The 22,866-nt window shown below is 53.0% G+C and overlaps 11 protein-coding genes across 13 annotated transcripts, besides 1 other annotated feature; 2 read left to right on the forward strand and 9 right to left on the reverse strand.

The window, feature by feature from the left end:
* Positions 1–649: 649 nt before the first annotated feature.
* EKO05_0006403 (uncharacterized protein) lies at positions 650–1,194 on the reverse strand (the record flags this gene model as incomplete). Its single annotated transcript, XM_038940506.1, has 2 exons — positions 650–900; positions 987–1,194. The coding sequence occupies 2 exons, from the start codon at positions 1,192–1,194 to the stop codon at positions 650–652; spliced, it is 459 nt and encodes a 152-aa protein (XP_038797900.1).
* Positions 1,195–2,314: 1,120 nt separating this feature from the next.
* Positions 2,315–4,931, forward strand: EKO05_0006404 (Golgi membrane exchange factor (Ric1p-Rgp1p) subunit; the record flags this gene model as incomplete). Its single annotated transcript, XM_038940625.1, has 3 exons — positions 2,315–2,831; positions 2,884–3,981; positions 4,030–4,931. 3 exons carry the CDS (start codon positions 2,315–2,317, stop codon positions 4,929–4,931), a joined length of 2,517 nt encoding a protein of 838 aa, XP_038797901.1.
* A 1,389-nt stretch (positions 4,932–6,320) lies between these two features.
* Positions 6,321–6,586, reverse strand: EKO05_0006405 (uncharacterized protein; the record flags this gene model as incomplete). The annotated part of the gene is made up of 2 exons (XM_059636793.1): positions 6,321–6,425; positions 6,479–6,586. 2 exons carry the CDS (start codon positions 6,584–6,586, stop codon positions 6,321–6,323), a joined length of 213 nt encoding a protein of 70 aa, XP_059492776.1.
* A 1,139-nt stretch (positions 6,587–7,725) lies between these two features.
* EKO05_0006406 (uncharacterized protein) lies at positions 7,726–7,917 on the reverse strand (the record flags this gene model as incomplete). Its single annotated transcript, XM_059636794.1, has 1 exon — positions 7,726–7,917. One exon carries the CDS (start codon positions 7,915–7,917, stop codon positions 7,726–7,728), a length of 192 nt encoding a protein of 63 aa, XP_059492777.1.
* A 75-nt stretch (positions 7,918–7,992) lies between these two features.
* Positions 7,993–8,208, reverse strand: EKO05_0006407 (uncharacterized protein; the record flags this gene model as incomplete). The annotated part of the gene is made up of 1 exon (XM_038946102.1): positions 7,993–8,208. The coding sequence occupies one exon, from the start codon at positions 8,206–8,208 to the stop codon at positions 7,993–7,995; it is 216 nt and encodes a 71-aa protein (XP_038797903.1).
* A 446-nt stretch (positions 8,209–8,654) lies between these two features.
* EKO05_0006408 (uncharacterized protein) lies at positions 8,655–10,296 on the reverse strand (the record flags this gene model as incomplete). The annotated part of the gene is made up of 2 exons (XM_038940557.1): positions 8,655–9,350; positions 9,403–10,296. 2 exons carry the CDS (start codon positions 10,294–10,296, stop codon positions 8,655–8,657), a joined length of 1,590 nt encoding a protein of 529 aa, XP_038797904.1.
* A 498-nt stretch (positions 10,297–10,794) lies between these two features.
* Positions 10,795–11,208, reverse strand: EKO05_0006409 (uncharacterized protein; the record flags this gene model as incomplete). The annotated part of the gene is made up of 1 exon (XM_059636795.1): positions 10,795–11,208. The coding sequence occupies one exon, from the start codon at positions 11,206–11,208 to the stop codon at positions 10,795–10,797; it is 414 nt and encodes a 137-aa protein (XP_059492778.1).
* A 2,101-nt stretch (positions 11,209–13,309) lies between these two features.
* EKO05_0006410 (uncharacterized protein) lies at positions 13,310–13,886 on the reverse strand (the record flags this gene model as incomplete). Of its 2 annotated transcripts, XM_059636796.1 has the most annotated exons (3): positions 13,310–13,378; positions 13,465–13,602; positions 13,665–13,886. In XM_059636796.1, the coding sequence occupies 3 exons, from the start codon at positions 13,884–13,886 to the stop codon at positions 13,310–13,312; spliced, it is 429 nt and encodes a 142-aa protein (XP_059492779.1). The 2 variants fall into 2 exon arrangements, with proteins under 2 accessions (XP_059492779.1, XP_038797905.1); XM_038940338.2 differs by having other exon boundaries at positions 13,310–13,602.
* Positions 13,887–14,814: 928 nt separating this feature from the next.
* Positions 14,815–16,053, forward strand: EKO05_0006411 (uncharacterized protein; the record flags this gene model as incomplete). The annotated part of the gene is made up of 1 exon (XM_038946103.2): positions 14,815–16,053. The coding sequence occupies one exon, from the start codon at positions 14,815–14,817 to the stop codon at positions 16,051–16,053; it is 1,239 nt and encodes a 412-aa protein (XP_038797906.2).
* Positions 16,054–16,086: 33 nt separating this feature from the next.
* Positions 16,087–16,109: a tandem repeat.
* A 252-nt stretch (positions 16,110–16,361) lies between these two features.
* On the reverse strand, positions 16,362–18,925 carry EKO05_0006412 (uncharacterized protein; the record flags this gene model as incomplete). Of its 2 annotated transcripts, XM_059636797.1 has the most annotated exons (3): positions 16,362–17,938; positions 18,001–18,532; positions 18,614–18,925. In XM_059636797.1, the coding sequence occupies 3 exons, from the start codon at positions 18,923–18,925 to the stop codon at positions 16,362–16,364; spliced, it is 2,421 nt and encodes an 806-aa protein (XP_059492780.1). The 2 variants fall into 2 exon arrangements, with proteins under 2 accessions (XP_059492780.1, XP_038797907.1); XM_038940270.1 differs by having other exon boundaries at positions 18,001–18,925.
* Positions 18,926–21,948: 3,023 nt separating this feature from the next.
* On the reverse strand, positions 21,949–22,524 carry EKO05_0006413 (uncharacterized protein; the record flags this gene model as incomplete). The annotated part of the gene is made up of 4 exons (XM_038940304.1): positions 21,949–21,992; positions 22,045–22,259; positions 22,317–22,406; positions 22,457–22,524. 4 exons carry the CDS (start codon positions 22,522–22,524, stop codon positions 21,949–21,951), a joined length of 417 nt encoding a protein of 138 aa, XP_038797908.1.
* Positions 22,525–22,866: the final 342 nt, after the last annotated feature.

The following is a 22,866-nucleotide window of genomic DNA, read 5'->3' on the forward strand; positions in this document are numbered from 1 at the left end:
AAAAAGGGGCGATGTATTGTATTGGGTTTGGGAAGCATTGAAAAAGGGGCGGTGTGTTGTATTGGGTCTGGCGCGGCGTTATCGGGGCGATGGCATGTTGTATATTGTTGCTAGATACCACTTGTATACGCGGACCGGGCATTTGTTCCGCCTTCATCATATCTGTAGAACCATAATGGACAAGCAAAGTCTGCATCTCTGGTCTGTCGTAGAGATGTGGCCACCTTGCAGCTTACTGTTGTAGCGTGTCCATATCTTATCGCGGTCGTCAGCGTCTTGCCTTGCGAACGAGGCGAGGTCACGCCAACCTAGACATGACACCTGCTGTGCAATCACTCGAAGCCCGGCACGATGATTGGCGATGGCTTCAGAGAACGTCACCTGTGACATTAGAGCCCTCTGAAAGTTGTGGGTCAACCCACCCCTTCGTGATGATCGTCTATGAAATAACTGTTGACGGAAGTGCAGTCTTAGTGCGGTCATACCTAACGCTGTAGCAGCACATCCGCAGGAGGAGTTTCATGAAAAGTTTGTAGACATTCAATTGGTTGCTGAGAGGCCGCTAGGTGTCACTGTTGAATCGCTCATTCTCCACTCAAGTAGTCATATCATGCCTTGCTCTTGCTCATCATGGGAATTTCGAAGCTCTTTATCGGATAACAGGGTTCTGGCCAGCGGTTGCACTTGCGCCAGCAAGGTTGGTCTGCCCGGCAGTCCTCTCACGGTGCTCGCGCTCAAGCTGCTCTTCAGTCCTCTTGTTGCCGCGTGCAATCAGCTTCTCAATAAGACCACCCTTCTTGGGCTCGTCGTGCTTGTCTGATTCGTCATACTCGGCGAGGTAGGCGACACGCTCGTCGGGAGTCATGGTTGCGAGCTCCTCATCGAAGCTGCCACGGTCCTCTGTAACACAATCAGCTCAGCCTCGTTGCGTTGGATGATAGTGTGCCCTAAGCTTCCTGCTACATGCTCACTGAAGCTTTACATACCGTAGCTGTCTTCGATGGTGTTGCCAGCCCTGCCATGGGTGGCGTGGGTGCCAGTAGTGCCAGTGGTGTCAGTGGTTGCATGACCAGGGCCAGAGTTGAAGGTAGTGCTGTGTGTTGTGTTGGACGAGCCTGAGGTGGCGGCGACATCGTTCTCGGGCTGCGACTTGCGACTGGAGCCGATGTGGAGCTTCTCCTTGATCTTGTCCATTGTGTATTGGGTATGTGTGAGGTGGTTGTAGATCTGTTTAGTGTCGAGGATCAATTGAATTGAGCGATGTGGTCAAAGGGTGGTGGTGGGGTCGAGTGATGTGCCTGCATTGACATTGGCATGACATCATTAGCTAGGTGGACTGGAAGCGGGGACGGACATCAGGTCAAGCTTGTCTGCGTCCATTGACGTGGCTATGGGCGGCGGCATAGCAGCCAATGAAGCCAGCTCTAGGCCTAAATTACGACATGTCACATGTCACGCGGCGGTGTTGGTTCTGGGCTGGACGAGGCTGGCCTGCGTTCAGCTGGGCGATCTGATCTGATCTGGAAGGCTTCCAGGGCCGTGAGAAGAAAAAGCACGGTACCTGCAGTCCCAGAACATGGGCAGACGAGAACCGTGTAGGTCTGATGACGGGAAGCGTGCGGTTTGCTTGCAATACAAGGCCCGAGCAGGGACGATGGCGCGTTGGGACGCTTTGCCTGGTGAAGAAAGGAGAGCTCGATGGGCACTGAACGGGGCTCAAGGGCGTATTGGTGCGTTGTATAGACGTGCCTCTGAACGCTAGGCGTACATACGGCCTACGCAGACACCAGACAGGCTTGTCTGTACTTGAATGCATCTTGACTGTCGTGGTTGATCTGCGCCAACACTGAACACGCGTGAAGATAGCTGCTGATCGAGGCAGCTGGTACCTGGAGCTGCCAGCTCGTGACGCGGTTGCGCCACGCTCTACTGAGACATTGCTGCTCCATTCCAGCTCGGACGCAGAAACTCTCTCTCTCTGGGCATGTTCGCACCGCGCCTCGCACGGTGGACTCGGGCTCAAGGCAGATGCCTCTGCCTGCATTGGTCTCGACGTGCTCGAAGACAAGAACGAGCTTGAACCCTGGCAGATCTTAGCGTGCCCGGGCCCCGGGGCTAGCCAACCGTTCCCGCGCGGCCGTGCGGACCATGATGACGGGACAGGCATGACAGCAACACCCAGCAACCGTCAGTGAACTGGTGTTGCCGACATTCTTGGGCGCCTTCTACACGACAACCGTCATGCCGCGGGATATACGCACCAGATGAGCCGCCTGCGAAACCTCCGCCGCCCGCGCCGCCTGCCCTCCTTACCATGTCCTCGTCGAATATCCGGGTATTCGTACAATGGAAGGACTCGACCGTGTTCGCCGGCGAAGACGTACAATGCACAATCACCTTCAAGAACGTAGCCAACCCAGACGGACGTGACCCCTCGCTAGCGCGCAGACGCAACGGCTTTGCGCCCGGCGGAGAGCGACAGCGCAAGCTGCCCCCCGTCCACTCCTCCGCGAGACCGTCGATATCACGCAACTCGTCCTTTGTCTCTCAGATACCAGGCTCCCCGCTCCTGCGCGGCCACCGCCCTGCACAGTCGCTCCATGCCTCGTCGGTTGCTGGAGACGCGCGATCGCCCATCTCACCCGGCGGGGCATTTGGCAACAGTGGAAGGGGCAACACGCATGGCCGGTCCATATCCATCATATCCCTAGGCACCGACGCGGCCACGGGAGGAAGCCACAATGGCAGCGCAACGCCTACACGGCCAATGCGGGCACACGGCAGGTCTGCCAGTCTGCAGGTCGTGCCAAACAGGCCCTCCTCGTATCCAGGTACGGGCAGCGCAGAGGGTATGCTCGGCTGCGTTGACTGACATAGCTACAGTGCCTTCTCCGGGCCACCGCTCAGCTACACACCCATCACCACTCGCAGGCGGCGCTTCTTTCCCACCCACCATCCAAGAACCCTCGAACGAGTTTGCGTTTCCTACACGTCCAGCGAGAAGGAGGCCAGGCGTCACCACCACGCCAAGCACGCCTGCTCTTCCTGTCACAGGACGGAAGCCATCAGGCTCGTTTTCGTCCAACTTTAGATTTCCAATGGGCCCTCCAGCGAACGACCCTTCGCCAGAACGACGCGAGATGCAGGACACCACACACACCCCGCCACTGCACACCCCCCCTGTGCAGACACCGCGAGCGAGAGGCCACTCCCCACAAGCAACACATAGCGGTCGCCGGATGCCTGCAAATCCACATCTAGAGACCCTCTCGCCAGTCGCCCGGATAATATCTGCGTCCAGCATGGAAGGCACACCGCGTAGTAGCGGCGAATTCTACTCCATGAGCAACAACTCGTCAGAGACCCTGGCCTCCGAACACGTCGCACATCCCTCTGCACGATTTCTACCGAGGGCACTGCACCAAAGACAAGCAAGCCATCTGGCACCACCAAAGCGGCAGCTCCAGCCGGAGTCTCTGATGATGGGATATGCGCAAATCATGGGCTCCTTCACCCTCGATGGCTCTTTGATCAACCAGGCACCTTTCGAAGAAGTGAAGAGGAAAGGCGTTGTAGGTGGTCAGGGGAGCGGCGGTGTGGTTGGAGTAGAAAGACAAAAACACGAAAGCGGGCTGTTTGGTGCGCTAGGTTGGGGAAATATAGGAGAATCTCTAGGCGGCTTACTGGGCTCATCTGAGCCTTCAAGCATTCGCGAAATGCGAAGCACTGCGAGCTCGAAGACGGTCCCACTCATCACCACGCCACAGTCGATTCTGTTCGTTGATCTCAAACTCGCGCCCGGGGAGAGTCGTAGCTACACTTACAGCTTCACTTTGCCCCGTGGGCTGCCACCATCGCACAAAGGGCGCTCGATAAAGGTCGATTACCATCTGACGATTGGCACACAACGGGCAGGCTCGACCAAAGAGCAACAAGTGAGACATGTCGATGTTCCTTTCCGAATCTTTGGCAGTGTCAACGGTATGTCGGCTTCCACCTCGAAGACTGTGTTTGCTCATATACCATCAGGGCGAGGAGATATACTCGGTCACGATCTGATGACTCCATACATCATCCTACGCGACCAAGCTCGAACCGCGAGTGTTGACGTAGCCGCGGGAACCGACTCGGCTTTGACAACAAAGAAAGCAGCTACTGCAAGTAAAGCAGGCCAGGACCCATTCGCCGAGTTCCTAACATATGTCGACAACCTGCTAGATCGGCCGCGGCAGAACTCGAGCATAGGTTTGCTGTCGCCAACTGGCACGATACCAGGGCAATCATCACATGCTGAAGATCATCCTCAAACCATGAAGGATTCCATCGATATGGCCATTCTCCGCAGCAACCTCACAGGCGCAGCAAATCAGAGCGCTAATCGATTCGAGATCGCTCGTAGCGGACGCCGTGTTGCAGTCATCATGCTGGCCCGACCGGCGTATCGACTGGGAGAGACTATGTCGGCCGTAATCGACTTTACCGACTCCCACATACCATGCTACTCCGTTCACATCTCTCTCGAAACCTCGGAGAAGGTCGATCCAGCTATTGCTCTACGATCAAATGCCTCCATCTACCGCGTCACGAAAAAAGCTCACGCGTCTTTCTCTGGGAACGCACTGTTTGCTCAGAAGCTAGCCTTTTCACCTACAATACCGCCAAACGCCACACCCGAGTTCATTACCAGCGGCATCAGCTTAGAGTGGAAACTCAAAATCGAATTTATCACGCCGCGTGTCACCCATGACGACGGAGGAGTACAGTCGTTCGACGACCTGCTTGAGGAGATATCCAGTGACGATAGGGGTGTCATACTGGCAGCAGTACAGAGACTACCAGCAGAAAGTTTCGAAGTACAAGTCCCAATCAAAGTGTATGGCGCCGTGACAGGAGCGCCTGATGCGCCTGATGAAGAGGGCCTGCCTGTGTGAAACCACCCCGCGAGCAGTAGGGTAGGATAACAAGCCGGGCATCACACGGCGTTCTGATGCCGTACTGGCATGGCAAAGTGCTATGATGCAAGAGAGCGTATACACACCCACTGTGAGCATCAGACTCCGGTCACTTCAAGTCCAGCCTGAGACCAGGTCTATTTGGATACAAGAGCGACGAAGTTGCGGTCTGTGCAAGAGATGGCGTGTGGCATAGAAACAACCCCACGTGGGTATCAAGCAGAAGTAGTACAGGATAACAGTAATGATAAGTGTGGCAAGATCAACTCCTGTCACCTGTGCTCTTCTTCATCCCGTGTTTCGTCGCCCAACTTCGCTTGTTGAAGCATCAAACCACACCTCCATAGCTCATTGAGGGCGTGACAAGAAGATATGGGTAAAGCGGGAATGCCGCGTTGAGGTGATGTGTCGATCCGAAGGAACAGGGACACGTCTCGGAGATGACAACCACGATCTCATTTGCCCGACGAAGCGATCAGACGTCGTAAACGCACCTCTTCCCTGCTTGAACTTGCACATGCTCAACCAAAACCAGCGGTGGTTGAGTGTCTTTTCTCCTGAACTTGGTATCCTATGAGCGGAACGCTTGCTGGGTAGCATAGCAGTTGAGGAAGAGAGAATAAAAGGACCGCGACGACAGGTGAAGGACAGCTCTGCTGACCCCATGGATGACCCCAGAGAGAGAAGTGGTAATCCGCGAGTAATGCGATTGTGAGGCAGACAAGGTTCGCACGGGGGCGACAAAGCGGACTGTAGCGCGGGGTTGGGGGATGGATGTCTGCCTTGGTCACTGTTCATCTGAGGCATGAGCAGCGAAACCGGATTCACCGAAACGTGTTGTTATTACAGTGTATGGAAAAGATCTGCGCCCGCGCCCAACACCATCGGCGTACACCTTGAACCTTGCTGACCTTCATCACCCTAGAGCTATACCGTTCGGAGTAAATGTAGAGGCGTTGGCGGATAAACACTCTTCGTTTACACATCACCTGTAGAAACCCACATCTCCCACGCTACCTATGCGACTCTTTCGTGATAGTCTACGACGACTGCGACAATGTGCACAGCTCGCCTCGCTTCCTCTACTGATCTTCGGTTACCCCTGCTAGCTTGCGTACTCGATTCGGTCCGTCTGAGACCAGGTGACTACTTGCGAAAGCTCTAAGCGCTGCACGCGCTGCGTGGAGAGTACTGTTACTTCCCTGTCTCGTCTGAAGTCGCAGCCGGTTTCTTCAGTTTGCTTCTTTCGAGGTCGTGGGATGTTGCAAAGAAAGGTGTCCGCCTGGGAATTTTACTCGTTGTATCGATCATATGGTCGTACTTCTGCATCCTGGAATGCTCGGAAGAATGGCTAGAGATTGTCATAATTCATTGACTGTTTTTCCTGCAGTATCGTTGTGTGAAGTCGGTTTCAAGGATGCTGAAGTTGCCAGACGGCGAAGGTGGCGACATGTGCGAGCACATTTCTGGTGACTATGGGCTGTTAAAACGACGATGCAGAGAGAAATCCGATAGAATAAACTTACGGAGCAAACCGAGTCTGAACGACTTCGGGCTGCTTCCTCCATTGCTCTTCCTTCGTATGTGTAGGTGATGCGAAGTAGATCGTAGACTGTAAGGCGAATCGTCGACATCTTGAAGGTAGGATTGTTGTTATGTCAATTCGATAAGAAGGAATTCAAGCCTGTCTGGGTCTTCAAGATGGGCTGTGGTGCAATATTAATGCTCCCTTTGCCTGGTGTCGCAGTAATCACAATTCCTTGCGTTGTCGTTGGTCAACTCGATGATCTAACTTAGCCTGGCCGCTTACTCAAGGTCAAACAACAAACACAGATGCTGATACAGACACAGTACTCGAGAGAGTAACAGTCGCTTTATACCCCTCAGTACTGCAAACACACACCATCAGGCCATCCGAGCGCTAGTTTGGAACGGGAGTGGTTGCATGAATGTAATGCATGTGCATCCGGGACGGAGACCTGGGAACGCCGATGCAGGGGCGTGCGTGGCTTGCAGAGAATTATTTGTGGACATTGCGTGCGAGCGGCCGCGATATCCGCGGGGTATTAGTGAGGGTATCAGGGTCGGTGATGGAGACTCTCGGATTGTGATGCTGTTACCTGGTGAGTTGGTGTGTGAGAAGGGAAGGCTGAGGTGCTCGGAGATGTGGCAAAGGCCGAAGTGATGTCCGAGAGCCACCGAGATCAGCGAAAGCGGTTCGGTCCAACATATACAAAGTAAGCCGTTTGTATTTAATAAAGTCATTCGCAGTAATGTAGTAGCCACTAGAAATTCTGCCATATGGTACTGGTCCACTACAGCAAGTACTATGACTGCGATCGTGCTCTACTTTTAAGCATTTGTTTTTCGACTAGTCTCTTGCAATGGAGTTCAAAAGAAAACACGTCAGGCTGTCACTATGTGCCTGCGACCTGTATCCAGCGAACACAAAATTGAACACCCCTCGCTATCTATAAGAAGCGTTCTTTTGTCGTCTCCAATCCATCTCATTAGGATTCGAAGTCAGTGGTAGGGCGGTAGCTCGCCCTAATGTACCTTGGTTAGAGTAAATTCTGATATGAACAATCATTGTTATGGCCTACAGTCGCTGCTCGTAAGCGTGGGCGAGCCCGGATGAGGTTGGTCATTGTACTTGCGCAGATTTGGAATAGTCTTGAGAAGGGGGAGCCGGGTTAATTGAGAGCGTGAACTGCGCTATGGTCTGAAAGAGCTCGGGTTTACCAATGGAATGCAGCTTACACTCGCTCTGACTTTATTCCTGCCAGCAGAAAGCTGTGGAATTCTCAGCAAGCTCCTTGTTGTCACGCTCGTCCAGGTCTTCGTGAACGTCTGCGTCCTCTTCATCAGACCCGAAGGCCGCGTCAAACAGTCGCTGGCTCTCCTGTTTGTGCTCCTCGTCTATGATCTCCAGAACCTTGTCAAGCTCAAGAAATAGGTCGTTCATGTGTTTTTCCACGTTTGCGTTCTCTCCTTCGCGGTTCCAACTCCGTATTCAGCGCCATATAATGTCTGCCGTATCTCAGTGTCGGTTTGCCTCGTCCTTATCAGGAAGTGCGAGAGCAAGCAGTATGAGCGTCTCTATGCGATGGTAGTTAGGCATAGCAGAATCGTCTAGGATTTTGCGAGCTGTCTCGATAGTGGCGTTTACCTGATCCTCATCCCATAGCTTGTTGGCTTCGTTGAAGCGTTGGTTGAAGGACCTGCTGATAGTGATGTTATTGGGGTTATCGTCCATCGTTACTCCGCTGAGGAAATATTAGATTGGTACAGACAATTCAGGATAAAGAGATAGTAACGAGCGTTTCGAGTTTGAGGTTCAGGTAGTTTTGTTGGCAATGAAGATGTGACGGAGCAACCTGACTTTCAGGTCCGCTGCGCTCGGACCATAAGAATCAGCGAACAGTCGCTGCGGCGCTTCGCCAATAAGAAGCAATTATGATTTTGGACAAGACCCTTCATACGACTCTAGGGCTGGAGCTCCGGAAACCACTACTTTTGAAGAAGTACTAGCTCAAGCAAAGGCTCTCAAATCGCTGGACAACCATAAGGCTGATCGATTATTCTCCTGACACCACTCAACATCTGTTGATCGATGTGGCTGACTTCTCAAGTTCGCTCTCCTATTTTAATGCGTCTGAAAGCGCGAATTTATCCAATCTACTGCCTATAAAAGCCGAGATTCTACTCGGCACTTGGTACCTGATCCTGCACCCTCCTTAGCAAAGGCACCCTCTCTGCGTCAATAAGACGATCTCCATCGCTCTCAGGGTCTGGGTAGAGCATCTTGGACCATTCACCCTTCGCAACCTTGCTTACGCGCCACGTCTTAGCTTCACCTGCTTGCTTGAAGAACTCTTGATTGTCGTCAAAGCTTCTACCACCAGTCTCGGGGAGATAGAGGTATGTCCATATTCCGGCGGTGGCGTTCGTTGCGGCAAACACCAAGAAAATGAAGTAAGATAGGTTGTTGAACATGATGGGCGTCAAAAAAGTAATCGCGAAATTGGCGAACCCCCAGATGACGACTGAGATGGCAGTGCCCTGGGCTCTTGAAGTCGTGGGGAATATCTCCGTAGGAATTAGCCAGACCGTTGCAAGCCACCCAATTCCAAACGCGCCCGTGGCGATGAACAGCGTAATGGAGCCGAGGATGCCAGGGACGACAACCGGGATGTCAATCTTCGATGAATTCTCGGACAGGCCGCCGAAAACCGTAAGTACGAGGAAGGAAGCCGACAGTAGCATGGAGCCTTGAACGAGAAGTTTGCGGCGACCGATAGCATCGATGAGCAGCCACGCGAAAGTCATCAAGAAGAAATAAGAAGTGTAGTTGCCAAGTGTCAGGTACTCGGATGTGCGAGTATCGAAGCCGAGAAGCTGTAGTCTGGTCAAACGTAGCTCGACTGAGCCAGTTTTGGAATGTTCTTACCTGGAAGATTTGAGGCCCATATACAGAGACGGCTCCATATCCAGTCAGTGCCTGATTGACCTGACACATGATCGTGACCACAGTTGGATGGAACTGCGCATGGTACGGGTTGAGCATGTCCAAGTAGCCCACGCTATCACCCTGCTCTTTCTCATGCGCCTCAACTAGCTCATCGTACTGCTGCTCACTATCGTCACCGTAAATCTCTTCCAGAGCCGCCTTGGCCTCATCTTGTTTGTCGTGAAAAACGAGCCACCTCGGGCTTTCTGGTAGAGTCCCCACGAGTGACATCAGTGCAACGGGGTACACCTGCATGACAATAATCGGTATCCTCCAAGCCCACTGGTTGGATTTTCCAAGGGCTAAAGTGACGCCCAAGTTGATACCGAATGCCATCAGCAATCCAAAGATGTTCGACTGGAACTCCTGTGCTAGTGATTTTCCTCTAGCATCGTCCGCAGCAAGCTCAGAGGAGTACGTTGGAATTACAGCGTCGATACCTCCGACTCCAAGACCCATTATAACTCTTCCCGCCAGCATAACACCCAGTGCTATCTGCTGGAACTTGAAACCCGCAACGAACATGATCAAGTTTCCAAGACTTGCCGCAGCTAAGCTGAAGAAGATACTCTTCTTTCGCCCCAACCTGTCCGCTAGCCAGGAGAACAGTACAGCTCCTACTGCAGTACCTAGATAGTACACCGCCACAACAACACCAACGATCGGCGACTCTTTCCCAATACCCATCGTAGATAGATAGTTCTCGTTCGTGTTGACGAGAGAGAGCAAACCCTGGTCGTAGCCATAGAGCGCAATAGCGGTTGCAGAGAACATAACGACATGTGTTTGCTTGTCGCTCCATGCTGAGCGTATGTGGTCCGTGATGATAGTCATTTTTGCGGTCCTTGTTGCAATTGCATAAGCAAAGGTAAATCTTTGAAGAAAAAACGCAGCACCAGCGTAGACAAAGACGTTAAGTGTCTTCCCGCGTCATAAAAACCTCAGTTAGGTGGTGGATACTTGCGGCAGATGATGACGATGATGTGCAGTGTTGTGCCGAGTCTTTCCTAATACGGTTTAGCGTATACCAAGACAGGAATGGCCTTCCGGTCTGTGCCTTACATCGTCCCGCCATCGATCTAGATTGTGAGCATCAACGCTCAGCACCACAACACGAAGGTCATCACGTTCTAAGGCTTATGCAGATTGGCTGGCGCATCGGGCATGCATGGCGTGACTCAACGAATTGCTCCATCTCGCCTCTCATACGCTATCGAAAGAGGCCGCCAAAACGCCGCAGGACCACGCAACACGTTTGCGGAAAAGTCTCAATGAAGCACAGAATATAGCTCTTTGCTGATACTGAGGGGGTTTCTAGGATTGAATCGTGCGCTATTGGATTTGGTGAAAGCATTTAAAGTTCGTTGAATTTCTGAAAGCTGATAACATGACTGTTCTTTTGATCCGGTTGAAGCAGGTCTCGTCAATTTGTTTGATCCCAGGGTCGCAAACGCACTTGCATCCCAGCTCTTCTCTAGGTAATATTCCTTCGTTCCACACTTCACTCGCGCTCGAAACAAAGGTGCCTTTTCTTTTCTCCTCATCTGTTGGCGCATACGTACAGTACTGGAAGTCTGAGTGTCGGTACCAGAAGTTTGAGAAATGATGCACTTGTTCAGGCTTTAATAGCATCACAGCCGCCAGGCTATGTACTGGCGCATTACCCCATCGCTCGTAATAGAAACCGCCATCTTCGTCCAGGAAGCAGAACATATCCCGGTACTGTGACGAGCAAAAGAAGTCCATATCCGCAATTTCAAAGTTCTACCAGAAGTGGCACATGTTCCATAGGTCACCGCTTGTGTCGCGATTGCGTAGCAATGCCAGGAAGTATCTAAAGGGCCAGCGAGTATATGAAGCGGCCATCATAGATGTCCAGAGCGACGTTGTAGAGTAGTGCATAGCCGATTTATGAAATAAGAGTTTACGAAAGAGGGATGCTGCCGTGCGACCATTTTCCTACAGCGTGATCGTGTACCTGTATATTTTACCATGCTTGGCCATCTCGACAAAGAGATCGTGTGTTATCGAACAGGTAAACGAGATATCGGGCTCGACGCGCCAATACCACTTGTAGGGCTGGAAGGGGGGGGGGGTCGTAGAAGAAGCTACAGGGGAAATGTCAACTAGTGAATGGCATGATACGTGCGCGAAAACGTACCCCGATTGGAACCTGCATGAATGATGGTAAATCTCCACGCCTGCATACATGATATTTTTGCGCTGCATATTGTCCATGTCCTCTCGGGCTTTCGTCTTGTCGATCCACCCAGGGTGTCCCCACATGCTCGCTGGGATGTTCTCGAAGTCCATATCTGCTCCTGCGCCAGCCTCCGTCACTCTCGTCGGAAATTCATCACTTCACGGTTCGTTATTGAGGTACACCCAAGGATAGCCAAAATTCTCGTTGAACTGCCTCTGTACACTTTTGACGCTTGCCACTGCGCCGTCCACGTCCGAGTTTCGTGCAAGCATCACTATTGTTGCATTGGCCCGTATGGTGTCATTCAACGCAGGTTCCTGTCAACCAACGTAGAAATGAGGATCAAGGTTTGTTGGTGGGCCGACAACATTGAAGCTGCGAATGTGAAAAGCAAGCTCAAGCAGCAGTATGAAGGCTACAAAAAAACAGAGCTTTCCAGTGCCGCGACACGAAGCGACTGAGACGATGCGCAGGATTTCCATGTCGAGCCTGTCGAAAGCGTAAGGGGAGTATGACGGTCGTGAACGGTTTCTGGAGGGGACATGACTGACGGCGCCATGAGTGATGTTGAACTCGAAGCAATCAACAGATAGTCCACCACCTGTGTTAGTAGGGCTATTAGCAAGATGTATGTTCTCTACGCGGCGCTTAGATCTATTATCAAGTCTGTTACAGCGTTGGACCGTGCTACTCGCCATTGACACTACCTAGCCAAAGGCCCTCGCTTCCACGCTAGAGATATCGCGTTTGCGTCCTATGCAGGTCTAACCAAACACGATCATACGTTAGCATCTTCACTATGGTTCCCTCCAGATGATAGCATTCCCTTTCTCAGCTTGGTGTCTGTAATCGATCAGACTAACTAGCACGTCAGCCAAGTAACCAATTGCTTCAAGGAGACGGACCTTTGCGGACCCCTTTGAACGCCACCGGGCTTGAACGTGTGGCTAAACGTCGGTGATTATCATTAGTAGGCTGGACAGGCGCTGCAGCTGCCAAACACGCGTTGACATGCAGACGGAGGCGTTTTCGCGGTTCTGTGTCTCACCATGCGCAACTGGAACATATCGAATCATCGTTGGAACGAAGCGAAGGTGGATAGCGAGAGTGGTCTTGGCTGTGGTACATGTACGAAAGAGTCGAGAGGAAGGGTGGTCAGGGGACAGTGGTAACACAAACAGACAATGGGGAATGTCGTCCTAGCACTGGGCTTTTGCGTGGACTGATTGGGTCGAGTTGCTGCGTAGAAACAAGGTAGTGCACAAAGCAAGTTGACTGAACTGATGAGCCTGTGTTCGCATTTCGATCGGAACAAGTGAGTGGCAGGGATGCCACGTGAGAACGGTACGACGACCAAAGCAGACTTGGGTGCAGAGCTATCTCAAATAGGGTAGCATGTCGTAACAAGAATTGATCGTTTGACTGATACCAAGCAAAAGGTAAGAGCATCAAGGGAGAAGCGAGTATGATGGGATTGCAGAATAACGATTAGCAGCAAGAACCAAAAGATGTCGACGTGGGTATGCCCGCAGTTACTCCAAACATAACGCATCAGAAAGCCAACTGCCGTGAGGCACCCAAATCTCGATTTCCCGCCTAGATTTTCCGAGCCGTGAGGCTTCCTCTCTTATTGTGTGTGGTCCATCAAGATTGGCTAGCCTTGATGTAATGTCGTGAGTCGTAAGGTTGGGAAGGAGTGTTGGTTGATAGACCCTGTTTATGGTGAGGGATCAGAATCGGCGGTCCAGATAGTCAACACGTGCTTTGAAGCCCTTGACTATCTCCCCAATACGACGTACTTTATCGAATTCGACTTGGAGCTCGTCGATCTCGCGAAGTATGGATCGGAAACGGGCGATTTCAGCATCGGCCATTTGCATTGCGTTGCCAGCGCGGTCGTACTGCACCTGGGTCGCCGTCTGAGTCTGTTGGGTAAGCTGCGATGCCATCAGCACTTCATGAGTCTTCGAGAGCTTCGCGATCCGTCTCGCCAGCTTACGTATTGCCATCGCTGCTGTATCGAGTACATCAGACGATCAAAGTGGGCGCCGAGCGCCTGCAAACTGGTGGGATCCAGGAGTAATCGGCCTTGGCTGGATGCTCTCGAAGCGGCGCGGGATGAGCTGCTGCCCTGTTGCGATGCGGCCGTTGCAATCTGTGCTTGGAGATATCGCTGCTCTGAGGAGTTGAGCCCCAGTTCAGAGACCCGAACGGTGGACATGTGCACATTATCTTAAGGACATTGTCGGGACGCTCCTCAGCCTACAAGCAGCTAGCAGCCGTCGTACGCTGTGGGTTTGTTGCACGTTACAGCACCCGCAAAAGGAAGCCTCAGGCGTTGTGATGGCAGGAAGAGGGGAGCGCAATGGCAGGCGAGGCGCCAAGAACAGCCGTGGGCTCAGCCGCCGAGAAGAAGCAACGATCGCATGAACCATTCGTCTCATCACACACACCAGAGTGACCATCCGCATCCCCTAGTTTCCGAGTGGGATGATTCGCCCTTGTCTGTTGCTACACCACCGTGTGCAACATCCCTCAGCTCAGCGTGCACCGCAACCCGCGTGGGACTCAACGGTTGTGCTTACCAGTAAACAGCCGTGAAAAGGAACCTGACATCCACCTCCCCTTACCGAGTCCCCCTGTAGTCCATCGCCTCGCTAGCCCAGGTGCAGTCTCAGTTTGAACGAACACGCAGCAGCCGTGTACGCCTCTCCGGCGTTGTCTTGCCTGTTAAGGGCCAGGGTGATGGATTTTGCCGGGAGGTTGAACCAACCCCCGCCATCTTGCGCGGAGTTGCACGGGAGGGCAGGCCCCACAACAAGAAGGTGATACCGGCAGATGAACTGGACTGGTGTGATGCTGACTTAGCAATCTACTTCAACTGCACCGACTGATCAGCAGCTCACGTGGCAGCCTTACCTTGGACGTACCGGAGACACCCCTCCGAGATCGAGGAACGTCAACGACCTACCGGGCTAGTGTTGTCCATGCGGACTACCGCAGTGAAGAAATCTGGGGTTATGACGATATAGTGCTAATAGCCTCAAGTCGTGTCACTGCGTAACTTGACGTTTCTTCGCAAGTTCTAACGCTGTCATTTCTCTCACTCAGATAGGTCAGCCAGCTACCGGATGCCATCTGCAGTGATCATGAGGTTCTTTCAGTGCATGCAAACTATAATATCATTCACAACAGCCGTCAACGCTGTCATCTTGCAGAATGGACAGGTTCGAGAAACTCACTTCCTGGACACCAGAATTGACAACATTGGCAACGGCTGGAACTCAACAGCGTGGGCTACATACGGAGCCAACTCCTCTCAGCTCTCATACAAGGGTCGATGGGATAGCCAACATGTCTCCTGGTGGGCAGCACCTGGTCTCAAGTTTGCGTTTGAGGGCGAAGATGTAGCCATCACCTTTGGCCAGCATACATCAAATGGCGTACTGATAGCTTACCGCGTCGCGGGGCTCGATTGGCAATTCACCAATATCACCACGAATGCAACTCATCACTTGGTCTCTGCAGGAACTGTTGGTCTGAACCTTACACAGCCAGATCAGTTACCGCTGGCTTTCGAGATGAGAGTGACGAACTGGGGCTACGGAGTCCAAGTCTCTGCCGTCCACCTTTCCACTGGCTCGAAGCTTATCAGAGTACCGAACTTCTCAAAGTCGATTGAAGTCATCGGGGATTCGTTAAGCGCTGGAATGTATACTTCTTACGAAGCCTTCAGTGGCTTCGGCTACGCAATCGGCGCCGGACTTGGCGACGCCGAGTTCAGCATAACTGCGCATCCAGGCATCTGTCTGCACGATGCAAACTGCTGGGGCAATCTCCGAGGCCAAGAACATCAGTGGTTCGAAACATACGATACCAACGGCCGCGCCGAACAGATTCACGGCAACGCATCCGAGCCCTGGGACTTCTCCGCACACCAGCCAGCAGACATCGTCCTGATCAATCTCGGCACCAACGACAACAACACGGCCAATAACGTCACGAATCAAGAGTACTACGACTCGTACATCTCCTTTGTCTCCAAAGTCCACGTAGTCTACCCCAACGCGCAAATCATCCTCATGTCGCTGTGGAACGGCTTTGCGCGGCGCGGGAACACGTACCACCAAGTCGGCGCCCTCACCGACGAAATCTACAGCGTGTACAAGCACTACGAGGCCGAGGGCTACGTGCACTACTTCAACAGCACTGGCATCCTGCAGCACAACGACATCGGGCCGCAGTACCACCCGACCGACTTTGGCCACATCAAGATCGCGAGCCACGTGCTGCAGTACCTGCGCATCAAGTTCGGCTGGGAGTTTGCGGCGACGGGGCCAGAGGTGCAGCACGAGACGCTGTACTGGAACGATGAGTCGGGCTATTAGCGTCGCGGGTTGAGGGGACAAGTACGCGTGCACGTGTGTGTGTGTGTGTGTGTGTGGGAGAGCGTAAGGATTAAGATTTGCAGTGGTGGAGAGAGAGTCTTGGGCATTTGCCAATCTCGATCGTCTCGCGCCGTAACGTACATACAAGAGAGTACTGTAATGCCTAGCTAGGACCAGGGGGTATATACACCAAAAAGGAAAACGTAAAAAAAATAATTGGAGGAAGCTCATCCAAGACCGCTATGCACAGAGGTTTCCTGAAGAAAGGAAAGACAGCCCCGTGGGGTCCAGTGTACGGCAACACCCAACTACAGCGCATAGTTCTCGGCATGTAGGAAGATCTCGTCCCGCTCGCCGTCGCTCCACACGCTCCGCTGCAGATCTGCGACCGTCTCGCTAACGCTGACGCGCATACCAGGCGGACCGCAGATGAAGACGCAGGTGCGGCGTCCAAAGCCCTTGCTCAGCCCCTTGAGCAGGAACGGAATATCCGGACGTCCGTACTCTGTGCTCCAGCCGTCCTTCTTCTTGACGGCCGCAGGGAGGAAGGCGAAGCGCATCAGGTTCTTCTGGAACTCGGTGGGGGTCGAGGGAAAGCCGAAGTCGAAACCCTGCACGTTGGAGGGCTCGCCTGGGTCGTACATGTCTGGGTTTATGGCGGCTGCGTTGGATTTGATGGCTTGCGAGATGTCGAGCGAGAGATTGCGGTCCGTGCGGCGTGCCGTCGTGGGTTCGGGCGCGGGCGAGATTATGTCGTGGTTTGATGATGTGTCCGAGTAGCTGCTCTGGTAGCTTGGTCGGGGAGGCGCGAGGTGTCTCACGTGTGCTTGGGGGAGCGCGGTGATGTGGTCTTCGTTCTCGCGGCGTAGTTCGTTTTCCTTCTCCGGGTCGCCTTGGGCTTCGTCACGGATCAGGGCCGAGTGACGCTTCGAGGAGATGCCAGATATGCCGGAGAGGCGGTGGTCTGCAAAGTTCTGGAAGGCATCGTTGACTTTGTCGTGGAAGAACATCGACACAGGCCGTGTTGGTGTCTTTGCGCTGACGAGTCCTCCGCCTACGACTCGTTTCGCTGCGGTGATGTAGAATTGGCATTCTACGCTCTCTGGAGGCGCAAACTCGCGGCAGATGCGCAGTTCTTCTTTGAACCATTCCATCGTCTCGGGACGCTTCAGTGCCCAGATGACGTGGATCTTGCGCGTGACAGCTTTGCCGTCGCGCATCTTCTTGATGAGGCAGAGAAGCTGCGAGATGATCGCGGTGATGCCACTGCCTCCAGCGATAAGCACGACATCGTCGAATGCTTCGATGCGCCGTTGCATGCCACCGTATGGTCCATCTACAAAGGCACGGTATGTGTGCCACGGACCGTGTGTCAACGCGCTTTCGACCACCTTCTTCGTGAAGCCACCGAACGGTCTAAAGACAAGGACCATGTCTCTGTAGCCCTCCCCGTACTCCGAGGGGAAGTCATCGTCGCACAGCGATGCGATGGTGAAGGGATGGTTCTCGAATACTGAGATACCGGGCATCCGGAGGTAGACATACTGCCCAGGTCTCCACTTGGTCTGGGTGGGGATCGTGATCTTGACAGCATTCTCCGGCATGAGTGTTACAGCTGCTTCGTCTCCGATGAGCCACGATAACCGGAACGGGTTCGACCAGTTCAAAAAGAACAAGCGCATGAAGTACGAAGATATCCAGATGCCGAGGGTGGAGAAAAGGTAGTGCCAGGAAGTGAGGTAGTTGTTGCAATGCCAAAACATCATGCCGAGGAAGACCATAGCGACAGGTACATGGAGGGCTACGAAGAGCTCATACATCCGATGGCGAAGCGGCGCGATCGAGTGCGTGCACAGGAAGCATAGCGGCACGAAAGCGGCGATACCTATACACATGTTAGCTTGACCGTCTCCAAACACGGTGACACAAATATTCAGTTATACGTACCAGTACCGTAGGCATAGAAGCCGCTCTGCTGGAAGAAGCTTTCGAAGACTTTTCGAGCGCCTTTCTCCCAGATTGGAGTGACGTAGAAGGGTACGGTATGCAAGATGCTAAGCACAAGGCACAAGTAGGCCGCCCACCTGTGCAACACATTCAGCCGCTCGTGGCTGATACCAGTCACTATTGTGATCAGGTTGGCCTTCATTGAGAGCGCAACGATCCATGGTAGCAAGGCGACTGCCATCATGCCAGCACGAACGGCAAGTGGTGGCGATCCATAGGCGATGCTCTGCCAGAACAGGGGCTGGGGTAAACAGCAGTAGAGTATCCCTACCGCAAAGGCCAACAGTACGATGACAATGACGCTCAATGAAGGAAACACCAGTGGCCTCCAGCCTTTGCGGATGTTGATCTGTCGAACTGGTCGATAGAAAATGAAACGAAAAAGGGCCACCAAGTTATTGATTGGCCTGACTGACGACACACTGGACTGTGTCTTTGGCCCACTTGGCAATGGGCCTTCTCGAGGGAAGAACTTCATAGTAGACTTGTCAGTATAGAGAACTGACATCTCGTAGTCTGTATCGGGGGAGGATGTCGCCGAGGATTGTAATACCTCTTCTTGGTGTAGCGCGGTCCGGATCTTATCCGTGAACAGGTGATAGTAGCGCAGCAGCGCAGCGATGGTGAGTAGCGGTATGCAGAAGTAGACAAAGGCAAGAGCGTATTTGCCACTCTTGTTCCAAGGGTCCAATGTGTTGGCTTCTATCAATCCTGATGGACTTGTGCTGTTGTATGGTATGTTTAACCGTCGTACGAGCGACGCAACGACGTTTGCGACATCACGCTGCGCATGTGTAGCTGTGGTTTCGATGTTCCCCAGAGCCAGCCCTGATTGGCCCGTTATTGCTTCTACTATCGCCGGCATGTTGGTCGTTGGTGTTCGTGTGCGCAAAAGTTTAAAGCTCGTAGAACCTGCTGCCAGCAAAAGCTGGATCGCAGAGTTGATTTGGCCAAGTCCGGCCGATGATGAGGTTGGGACAGCGATTGCTTATAGAATAATCGGGAACACGCTTCTACATGGGTACGAGTGTGGAGTGGCGTAGGTCGTGTTCATGCGGTGTGAAGGCGTAGTAGAGCGAACCGGATTCGACGTGCCTGTGTAACCGACCGATGTGCGCGGCTTACGTGTTGCAATGCAACGATATCCTGCTCTTCATCTGTGTAGAGTTGTGATTTTTCGTCTTGCTTCGGATCGAGGGCGCATGGAGACCGAAGACCGTCTTCTGACAACAGCGATCAGATAACGTGCGTGAGCGGCGGCCCAGTGCGACCCTTATGTTCCGTACTTGGAGTGGAGAACGAGTCACACGCATGGTCAAGGGCATCTGTATTGTGGCAGCAAATGGCGAATCTTACTCAACCGCTCGCAATAGCCGGCACTATTGGACCAAGGTGTGATAACGATTTGAACATGGGTACCAAATAGGAACTGACGGACCCAGGCACTATCACATTCGCGGACTGCACGGACGATGCGTATTCTGAAATCCTGCATCGACGGTATGCACTGTGCGGGATAGAAGTTGTGACTGGTTGGAAGATACGGAATCTGCCAATGGGGCGAGAACGGGGTCTAGGGCAGTAGCACCGTGGGTAAGTCTTTCAAGCGGATGGCGTTTTCGGTTGCAGCGGGCCATCGACTCGATCCGTTCCCCGTTTCCTGCTGCAGAGCATGCGCTGTCAACGCAAGGGGGGAGTCGTTTTGAGAAGTCGTACAGCTGCAATGCTCGTTCGAAATCCTTCTCCGTTCCACGTTGCATCCAAGAGTCGTCATCATGGCAACAGCTGAGCAGATTCTGCTCACGAGTCCTGTCCATTGTGATAGCGGCCTGGGCGAGAAAGCGACTGCGAGACAGATCACCTCGTGGGCGTACGGTCGAATCACAGCCTCTCAAAGCATGGTGACTTTGGGCTCTAACTCTCCGAACCATGCTGCGGAGCCCCCAAATGGGCTGGCTTCGGTTCGCATGACTTGAGTGCAGGCGAATTGGAGAATTGGAATCGCAGTGCATTGACTGGAGGAGTGCAGACGATGCATGGGCAGCAGAGATGTGGAGCGGGGTTGGCATGGACGTTCTGAGGTTTGAGTGGTCGTCGAAGCGCCGACCATCCCAACCAGGACTAGCCCAAGATCAAGCTTTGGGATGTGCGGTGGTTCCATTGCTCCTGAGATTCTGGGTCCTGATCCGGCTGTGGAAAAGATTGCCTTCAAGGACCAAGACAAGCTTCGTATAGACGGCCCATGCCTCTCCCGTCCCTATTACGGCAAGCACGGAAGAGTTTGCGGCACAGCAGACAGCAGACAGCAGAGTGACATGTCATTGTCGAGCTGGTGTTGTCTTGGTCACCATGAGATACAGAACTGCGTTGATAGTTTGGAACTGGCCACCATGAGATACAGAACTGCGTTGATGGTTTGGAACTTGATGTTGAAGATGGAGTCTTACCTGCGGTCTCGCCATTCGAGCGGTCGCATCTGCTTCATCACGGCGGTGTAACAAATCGCCATGACAGCACCAGCCCAGCCAGCAATCCACCTTCGACTCCTCCCCGTGATATCGCACAAACAGCTACCCCATCCGAGCGGCACCTCCTAGGCGCCCAGCGGCCTCTTTCGAGGCCGACCCGCCGTGCAAAGCGTTCCTCATCTAAGCGCCAGCCCTACAGCACACAAGTGTGTTTTTCGGCCCGCACGGGGGACCCTGGATGGGACACGGTGTCTGGCTTCTAGACGGTTACGCGCTCGCTGGTGTGCTGGATGGCTGCAACTTTAATCGAGCGTGCCGGGGTGTGCCGGAGCGTGCCGAAGTGCAGCCGTGTGGGGTGCGTGTGTGTGCAAGTGGTGCAGGTGGGTAAGGCGAGCGGTTGGGCGGTGTGTACCTGCAGGAGACGGCGATACGAGGGTGATGAGGTGTGAGCTTGAGTGTGGGTAGAGAGAGATGAGGTGTGAGCTTGAGTGTGGGTAGAGAGATGGTGTATATTATTAGTAAGGGCTAAATAGCTACAATACTTAGGCGTAGTAGAGTAATAGGGTATGTTGTAAGTAAGAGCTGAATAGTAATACTTAAGTTTAGTAGAGTAATAGGGTATGTTGTAAGTAAGAGCTAAATAGTAATACTTAAGTTTAGTAGAGTAATAGGGTATGTTGTAAGTAAGAGCTAAATAGTAATACTTAAGTTTAGTAGAGTAATAGGGTATGTTGTAAGTAAGAGCTAAATAGTAATACTTAAGTTTAGTAGAGTAATAGTATATATTAGTGTAAGAGCTAAATAGTTATACTTAAGCGTAGTAGAATATTAGTATGTATTGGTGTAAGAGCTAAATAGTAATACCTAAGTAAAGTAGAGTAATAGTGGAAATAATCAGTAAGAGCTAAATAGCTATACTATCTACGTGTAGTAGGGTAGTAGTGTATACTAGTAGTAAGAGCTAGGCAATTATAGTGGGATGTACTTGGGAGTAGGTAGAGCAATAGTATGTATTAGCAAGGGCTAGACAATTAGAGTAGTGTGTACTTGAGAGTAAAGAGCAATAGTGTGTATGAGTGAGGGCTAGACGATTAGAGGAGTGTGTACTTGAGAGTAAAGAGCAATAGTTACCATCTAACAAGGACTATGGACTGTAGTGTGTACTTGACCCAGCTAGCATGACGCTATGGTGATGAAGAATTCTGGTTTCTTGATTCTTTCACGCTCTCCAGCGCCTGTGAATATGCCTCCCTCCTAGAAAGCAGCCAACCATGGGCTATACAGAATGCAAGTGCAGAAAAAGGACGTCTAGAAAGGCTGCGGTGTTTGTGGATTAAAAGGATAGAGTGTCCGGTCAGCGTCGCTCCTGTTCGGCGTGGGGGCGAGGCTGGGGTATGTCGGGCTACATGAGGCTGGTCGTCTAGACCTTGACGCTGGCGCGGGAGTGTGCAGAGTGTGGCCGTTCTAGGGTGGTCAGCTTGGGTTGGTGTGTGTGCACGTGTTGCAGGTAGGGTACCTGGAATGTCCATTGTCTGTGGGTGCCTTGCTGCGAGCGAGCTGCTGGCGGGCGCAGTGTCCTTGTTGGGAAAGAGGGAGTGCGTGGGAGCTCGATAGGGGGCGTCTTGTCGTGGCGGGGAGGTGGCGGCTGCCTTGTTCAGTCGCTCTTCGGCCTCTCGCAATCTCTTGTGCAAAGCCTCGAGCTCTTGTGCTTGTGTGCTGACGGCTTGCTTCCTGACATGGCGTCAGCGGTAGCTGGGTGGGGGGGAAGGGGCGTGGATCGAGACGCACTTGTCGTGGACCGTCTTGTCCAGGGTGTCGAGACTGCTGTCGAGGTTGAACAGGGAGTCGAGCTCGTTCATGAAGTTGCGGGCAACGGTGCTGGATCCGTCAGAACAGGCGGCGGGGGCTGTGCTAGCGGGAGATCGTACGACTGCGGGCGGTTGTTTGGCTTCCAGGCGTGGTCAGGGTCCTCCTGCACGGTGTTCTGGTGCTGCATGGTGAGAGGTGGGGGAGGGCGAGCTTGGTTTCAGGGGGAAGGTGGCGTGAAGAGGGGGGGAGGCAACGGACGGAGGCAGGTGGTGTGGAGGTTGGGTGAGCGGGCAGCTGGTTATAGGGAGGCAAGCGGCAATGTTTCCAAGGACATGGGCATGGGCGTGGGCGTGGAATGGGGCATGAAGAGGGGGTCCTTTGATAGAGATGCGATTGCTTGGTGATTAATCTGCGGAGCGGAAAGGGGTCGTCGGCCAAAGCGCGTTGCACACAGACAGCTCCAGCTCCACGGCGTCGATCCCTGGTGGAGCTGTCGGGCAGGAACAAGACACGGCCATGCCCAGCGCCG

The sequence above is a fragment of the Ascochyta rabiei genome, chromosome 10 (assembly GCF_004011695.2).
Source record: "Ascochyta rabiei chromosome 10, complete sequence".
Lineage (NCBI taxonomy): Eukaryota > Fungi > Ascomycota > Dothideomycetes > Pleosporales > Didymellaceae > Ascochyta > Ascochyta rabiei.